Source organism: Schistocerca piceifrons, chromosome 10 (assembly GCF_021461385.2).
Source record: "Schistocerca piceifrons isolate TAMUIC-IGC-003096 chromosome 10, iqSchPice1.1, whole genome shotgun sequence".
NCBI lineage: Eukaryota > Metazoa > Arthropoda > Insecta > Orthoptera > Acrididae > Schistocerca > Schistocerca piceifrons.
The window spans coordinates 95612685-95621146 of NC_060147.1; the positions used below are offsets into that span (position 1 = coordinate 95612685).

The following is an 8462-nucleotide window of genomic DNA, read 5'->3' on the forward strand; positions in this document are numbered from 1 at the left end:
AGAAAGGGTACAGCGTCCTACAAGTCAACCAGTTTAAAATTCCTGACAAAATACAAAAGAGCTCATACACGAACCAGTTTACTGTGTCACCCTGCCTGCAGGATAGGACAGTGACAAAATCTGTGACGTCCGCTTTCTCTTGTACACAAGAGTGCGAGTTGAGACATACGGTAGCAAGGACGGTGCTGGTGCTGTCCAATGCCGACATTGCCAGCGGTTCGAACAAATTGCGAATTATCCCAGTATGGTAGTGAGATGCGTCCGTTGTGCAGGGCATCACAGATCAGTGGAATGCACCCACCCCAGGGCAGAAAAACCAAAATGTGCAAACTGTGGGGAAGCACACTCTGCAACATTCAGAGGATGCCAAAAGTTCCAGGAAGTACTTCAAAAATACACTCCTGGAAATTGAAATAAGAACACCGTGAATTCATTGTCCCAGGAAGGGGAAACTTTATTGACACATTCCTGGGGTCAGATACATCACATGATCACACTGACAGAACCACAGGCACATAGACACAGGCAACAGAGCATGCACAATGTCGGCACTAGTACAGTGTATATCCACCTTTCGCAGCAATGCAGGCTGCTATTCTCCCATGGAGACGATCGTAGAGATGCTGGATGTAGTCCTGTGGAACGGCTTGCCATGCCATTTCCACCTGGCGCCTCAGTTGGACCAGCGTTCGTGCTGGACGTGCAGACCGCGTGAGACGACGCTTCATCCAGTCCCAAACATGCTCAATGGGGGACAGATCCGGAGATCTTACTGGCCAGGGTAGTTGACTTACACCTTCTAGAGCACGTTGGGTGGCACGGGATACATGCGGACGTGCATTGTCCTGTTGGAAAAGCAAGTTCCCTTGCCGGTCTAGGAATGGTAGAACGATGGGTTTGATGACGGTTTGGATGTACCGTGCACTATTCAGTGTCCCCTCGACGATCACCAGTGGTGTACGGCCAGTGTAGGAGATCGCTCTCCACACCATGATGCCGGGTGTTGGCCCTGTGTGCCTCGGTCGTATGCAGTCCTGATTGTGGCGCTCACCTGCACGGCGCCAAACACGCATACGACCATCATTGGCACCAAGGCAGAAGCGACTCTCATCGCTGAAGACGACACGTCTCCATTCGTCCCTCCATTCACGCCTGTCGCGACACCACTGGAGGCGGGCTGCACGATGTTGGGGCGTGAGCGGAAGACGGCCTAACGGTGTGTGGGACCGTAGCCCAGCTTCATGGAGACGGTTGCGAATGGTCCTCGCCGATACCCCAGGAGCAACAGTGTCCCTAATTTGCTGGGAAGTGGCGGTGTGGTCCCCTACGGCACTGCGTAGGATCCTACGGTCTTGGCGTGCATCCGTGCGTCGCTGCGGTCCGGTCCCAGGTCGACGGGCACGTGCACCTTCCGCCGACCACTGGCGACAACATCGATGTACTGTGGAGACCTCACGCCCCACGTGTTGAGCAATTCGGCGGTACGTCCACCCGGCCTCCCGCATGCCCACTATACGCCCTCGCTCAAAGTCCGTCAACTGCACATACGGTTCACGTCCACGCTGTCGCGGTATGCTACCAGTGTTAAAGACTGCGATGGAGCTCCGTATGCCACGGCAAACTGGCTGACACTGACAGCGGCGGTGCACAAATGCTGCGCAGCTAGCGCCATTCGACGGCCAACACCGCGGTGCCGTGCGTGTGATCATTGCTTGTACAGCCTTCTCGCAGTGTCCGGAGCAAGTATGGTGGGTCTGACACACCGGTGTCAATGTGTTCTTTTTTCCATTTCCAGGAGTGTACAAGCAGAGGACAAGAACAAAATATAAACGAGAAATCAGCCGAAAAATCACCGTAAGTAAAAATCAACCTATTCTCAACGAACTCTTTTTCGATCTAAAAAGCAAATCAAAATGTAAATAACTTAATTACAGGCCACTGACGGTGCTTTACCTCAATAAAGCGAAACGCGTCTGGTGAAAAAATCACGCATTTTTTGCAGTTGCAACGACGGATGAAAAATACTCTCATGAATTATAAAGCAACTGCGGACCCTATGGCCCCACAAATGAAGACTTTAGCAAGCAAACCACCCACACAGTGTACGATTATCATGAAAATTCAGCAGTGCCAGAAGAACAAGATTCCCAACAACAACCCACACCAGCAATACAAGAAGTCTAACCTAAACAAACGGCACCACTCAGGACATCACGACAGCCGAGACAGCTAAGACAAACAGAATCATATGCCAACACCGCCTATCCACCAGTGAGATGCCGACAGTCCTGCCACAGTCTACCATGCCACCAAACTACCACTGCACTGCAGCAGAAACTGAAAAATACTTACTCTGTAATTGAGACTGTTCAGAAGGCTTTCTTCACACCGTAAACGGACGGCCGCCAATGAACAAAAAACTTTAGATTCTGCATTTGGAATGCAAATGGACTGCATACAAAGATGACTGAGTTCACATCGCTACCAGATAGACATCGCCCTCATTTCGGAAACCCATCTCCAAGAAACAACTGAGTCGATAATAAACGTGAATGTTTACAGGATGGAACAAAAAGGACAATGAGGTGGAGGGATCACTGCCGTAGCCGAAAGAGAAATATGCCACCGTCACGTATAGCTGCCATGGCTGTGAACACTTGACGTCACAGTCCAAATGGCAATGCTGCCTGCCTGAGTCCAGAGAAGAGTCTCATCCCAGATGATATGCGTATAGTATTTAGATTATGACAGAGTAGTCCTAGGAGGATACTTAAATAGCAAAAACAGAGCATATAACTCGCAAAAAACAACCCAAAAGGACGGATCCTGTTAGACCTCAAAGCAAACCTCAACATAACAGTTCACGGATTCAGAGAACCAACGACGACACCTTACTTCACACATCTGCACTCCCATGCCTGGACATTGCAGTAATTAAAAACTAAATCCTAACCTGCAATTGAGGATGGTCAACAACTTATCCTCTTATCACAAACTGTCAGTTTCACAAACCAAACACTGACAGAGAAAATTAAAAAGGGAAAACAAAGAGCAGCCTCACAACACTTCTTCACAGACACCCAACTTCGACAAATTCCCACCATTGTTTCAGGAACTGAAGATACAAAACAAAAGAGAAGTCATGAACAGTGGGTTCATTTTTGTAACCTGGAAGACAAGAGAGAGAGGCCCATAGACTGACCCGTAAACTCCAGAAAAAGGTCAAAGAATGGAAACAACAGTCTTAGGAGGACAGAATTTCTGCTACGAAAGAAAGATGAATGGCAGATAGTAAACAACATCTGACAGAAGCGTCCCCCTAATGGGGCAATTCAAGGAACAGGTGGGCTCATTTGCAACTCATTCGCACAGGCACTGAAACTAACCAGAAGCAGATGGCAACACTCCTAACTGTGCCCAGCGACAACAATGTGCACCACAGTCATGAACATATAAAGAATACACTTGATCCTAGCGCATAAGATAGAGCTAATACCACAACAATATTAAGTCATACTCCTCGTGATGACATAGTGAAACACTAACTGTTTATTTTTATAATACTGTAGAACATTTGAAAAATTTTGCACAAACCACCATTGCTCAACATAAACAAACATAAAAAAAACTCCACTTAAATAGGAAGAAGTATATTCTATCATATTTCAGGAGTGTATGTCAGACAGCAATAATTCACCTTCCAATATTTTAGTCTTTAACTGTACAACCACGTTCAAAGCAAGTCAGTGACCAAATTAAAGGCAGTTGACAAAACATGCCGGTTGGAGTTATGATTATGGAGTGATGTAAAGTGGAAATGTCATGTAACAATAGTTTTACAAAAGGCGGATGTCATACTTTGTCATTGGAGGAATCATCAGAAGTGTAATTCAATCACAAGAAGGCACTGGTAACTTATGAAACCAATCTTTACTGTTCAACCAAACCTCGAGTGTTAACTCTTCGGTCTGGGAGCTGTACCAGGTATGATTAAAAGAGAATACAAAGAAGAGCAGTGCATTGATACATTTAGTAAGTGTGACAGTATCATGGACAAGAGTGTACCCTTATAGAAAAACTACACATGTAAGAGCAAGGGATGCATCGAACTCCCATCTTGCCCTGCCACACTGTTATACGTATCCGCTGGTATCAGTTTAAGGAAACGATATCGATTCCTGTTAGTAGCAAGTTTACCAAGAAACATTTGTTGTGAAACCTCAAAATTATTCAGCTGTTTGCTGCTGTTCCCTTTGAAACTAAATATGCTAGATGGCCCTGCTTTTTTAAAGCTTACAGTATTGCTGCATCTTCAATTTATGATTCTTTTATCGTATTACTAGCTAATGTTAAAGACTATGAAAAATGTGTATTGCGGAAGTATTCACATGGATCTGAATTTTAGCTGTGACAGGCAAATACGAGGGTGTGCTGAAAAGTGATGGCTCTGAATATTTAAATATAATATAAGGACAGGTATAGACTCGCACACACGCACATATCCATCCACACATACAGACACAAGCAGACATATTTAAATATGTCTGCTTGTGTCTGTATGTGTAGATGGATATGTGGGTGTGTGCGAGTGTATACCTGTCCTTTTTTCCCCCTAAGGTAAGTCTTTCCGCTCCCGGGATTGGAATGACTCCTTACCCTCTCGCTTAAAACCCACTTCCTTTCGTCTTCCCCTCTCCTTCCCTCTTTCCTGATGAGGCAACAGTTTGTTGCGAAAGCTTGAATTTTGTGTGTATGTTTGTGTTTGTTTGTGTGTCTATCGACCTGCCAGTGCTTTCGTTCGGTAAGTCACCTCATCTTTGTTTTTATATATAATATTTATTTCTCAGCATAGTCATCCCGGCAAGACACATTTCTCCTAACAAGAGAGCAGTTTATTGACAATGTCATTGTAGAAAGTTTGACTTTGCTGACAGAGCCATACCCTAACCTCCTCATGAACTACTTAGTCACTAACAAAGTGAAGTGCTCAAAGGTGATCTTTAAGTTCTGCAAACAGATGAAAATCAGATGGGGCCAAGTCTGACTATACAGAAGATGATCGATGACGGCAAACCTGAAGTGCCAGATTGTTGCATTAGTCACAATGCTCGTGTGTGTTCAGGCATTGTCATGAGGGTGCTCCATGTGTGGACAGTTTTCTGTAATGGGAAACTCAGATTACAGCACACAGTTTCTCATGAACCACCATAGTAAAATTACCAACTGCCATGTTACACAGTAAAATTGAGAGTCCTGTATCAGGGAAGCAGGAAAGTCAACTGGGTAATATGCTTGACCTGTAGTACCTCAGCCGATATTGAGAGCAGAATAAAAGAACTGTAGGCATTATTTTCAGCATGCCCTTGTAATATATACAAATCTTATGCAATCTATACTCTCTTGGTTAAGAATATTGCAGGGAACCTAAGAGCAGACTGACTGAAAATCGCATGAGCTTTTGGCTTATAGACTCGCTACAGGATGTTGCTCAACTTTGTTAATTTGTAATAGTTTACAAATTCTGTAGGTCAGAAAGTTCATCTTTTATCGGCTGTTGACTTTGTGATTATGTTTTGCTTGTATATAATTTATCATGAGCAGCTTCTGTTAAAATATGCAGTACTACTTTATGCTTATGTAGCTGAGAATGCCTGGCTTATGATGGTGGGATTCATTAATATTGAAAAGTTAGCAATTTATAATTAAGAAACCTTGTTCCTTTAAATTGGGTGTCAGTAGATACAGAAAAATCAGGCGATCAAAAGTACATTGACAGATCCCAGAAATTTGCAGTAGTTTGTCTATAATTTTCACTAAAAGATTGGATCAGGTGAGATCTTCAGTGAACAATATCTTTTAAACTAACTAAGTTTGAGCTAATATAAATATGTTACTGAAAAGAAGAATAATAGTTTTCATTTGGAATTAATCTTTCCTTCCAAATTTACCTATTTGCTCATAAGATTTTCCCCATGGAATTTTATAGTTCCAGATTTTAAACATGGCTGAAACAGCAACTGTTGAAATTCTTTACGGTAAATGATGACAGCCAAAACAGTTGCAGGATAAAGATTTATTAAAATTCTTGACCGCAGTTTTGGTATATCTAAATATACCTTCTTCAGAAGTAAAATACCTAAAATTACATCCTGCAATGATTATGGACATAATCATGTTGTATAAGTGGAGATGATGTTTTAACTACTGACGACACCTTTGGCGCAATTGTTTTATTAATCTCCATTGCAGGATGTAATTTTAGGTATTTTACTTCTGATGAAGGTATATTTAGATATACCAAAACCATGGTCAAGCATTTTAATAAATCTTTATCCTGCAACGGTTTTGGCTGTCATCATTCACCATGAAGAATTTTATAGTTCCATTACTTTTGGTTGCCAGCATTTCTGATGAAACTAATTAGCTCATTGCAACCAGGTAAAAAACAAAAGAAAAGCTTTTTTATAGTAGTCATTTTATTGTTTCAAAAAAGTATTTATCTTTAAAATTTGTAAACTTTTGCACTCAGACCACATCTGGAAACATTTCTTCTGCTGTCATGTTACTACCTCAGAAACACAGTTTTGAAATTATTCTGTAGCTTCTTGAGATATTGAAAACAGCTAACCACACACTTTTTGTTTCACATATGGAAACAAAAAGAAGTCATTAGACAGAAAATCGGGGGAATATTGGCCATTTGTTTTTCATTCAAATAGTCAGCTTTTTGAGCTGCTTAGTGACAGCTGGCACTATCACAGTGAAGGATGATCCTCATTTTTGGTAGTTTCATTGATCATTTGTTGCAAACAGACTGTTGTACACCACTCAGCATTAACAGTTTTTCAGTCCTCTAAAACGATGGTCACAACAAGTTGAGAGAAGGGCATCATGTCGTAACTGCGTCAGTTGTTTTCAATTGATCTTGGAACCCTCAGACAAGTGACTGGTGCTCATAACCAAAATAAGTATGCTCTTATGATGTTGTATACTAATTTTGTATTTTGTGGTTAAATATGTTGACCATTCCCTTACAGCAGTTAACATGTGTCCGATTTTGATCTTCAGTCACACTATGTTGAATCCGTCAGGAACAGATCTTTTTCACAATTAAATTTTTATGCAATATTGGATGGAATATAGTCTTCAAAATGCCTAGGGATTCCTCTATCTCAAAGGTAAACCACATACCAAACCTCTTCAGTTACGTAACACACATTGTCAATGTTTTTCTCAATGACAACCAATTGCAGTCAGTCTTCATGAATTTGACCACTGACTGAAGCATTACTGTGACAAAATTCTGCAGATCATTTGTAAATGAGTCTTTTCTGAAGATAATCGATTACAAAAAGTGGAATGATATGATTTGAGGCACTGTTACCAAGTAAAGCCTTTATGAAAATCATAAAAAATAATTCGACAAAAAACTTCATGTGACACGACATTATTTCTTTAAACACTCACTATAAACAAATTACTTGTCCAGTTTCTGAGCTGCCATTATTTAGCAATAACAAATAACAAATTCTGAAACAAAAGTAATCTCTCTACTCAATGGCGACATCTACTGCTCATTCTTAAAAACAGAAGAACAAGACTCGTACATTAAAAGACAGGTTCTTTTCCAGGTAAACCTCATATGTAGCACATACTGGTGCTTATGATAGTCTCTCTCAAAAGATAATGCTGGTCCACTTAACAACAGTCTGTCTGATGTGTGCTGCTAATGCGTCTGTCTAACCCGGAAGAAATTATGAAAGCTGCTCAATTTTTGTTTCCGTTTCCGTTCAAGGGAGACTCTGGAGGCCCACTGCAGTGCCCCTCTGGTGACGGGACGTGGTTCGTGGCCGGCATCACGTCATTCGGGTCTGGCTGTGCCCACCCCGGCCTGCCGGACATATTCACCCGCGTCTCCCACTACCTGGCCTGGATACACGACACCATCAATAGCACCACATATGAATCTGTTCAGTGAAGTCATCTCAAGTTGAAGATGTGCCAGTAGACATTCAGAGTGCAAAAAACTTAGTTTTCAGTGGTTTCTCTTTACAGATTAGTAAAACAATGTGTGAAAAAGATTATTTTTCTTCCATAAATGACTTTCAGTGTTACAGAGTGGAAAGAGAGGAACAGAGGAGCAATAATGAACATAGTGCTTCAGATATTTAAGTTGTTCATTGTCTTACAAGCTCTGTGTGTTTTTATTAAGTAAGAAAGAAAAGATATTTATTTTTAATACTTTTTTTTTTTGTTTTAGTACCCTCCAGGATTCCATATACAATGTCAATGCTATTCTTGTGTTGCCTTTTGTTGAATTTCTTCATGGTTTCCTTTCTTTCCTTTGTTGAATGTAAGTCAAAAGTGACATAGAACATATATATTGTGCGTGCTTTCACAGCCAGAGGCAGCTGACATAAAAATTTTCTGGTAACAGAACAGATGTTTTAAGTCACTAGAAC

At 41.6% G+C, this 8462-nt stretch overlaps 1 protein-coding gene across 1 annotated transcript in view; it reads left to right on the plus strand.

Moving 5' to 3' along the window:
• Positions 1-8191, plus strand: part of LOC124719073 (serine protease 33-like) — a 177106-nt gene extending 168915 nt beyond the window's left edge. Inside the window, exon 6 of the mRNA XM_047244755.1 lies at positions 7796-8191. Within this exon, the coding sequence (XP_047100711.1) occupies positions 7796-7978 (183 nt within the window). The 3' untranslated portion in view covers positions 7979-8191. The remainder of the gene's footprint in view (positions 1-7795) is intronic.
• Positions 8192-8462: the final 271 nt, after the last annotated feature.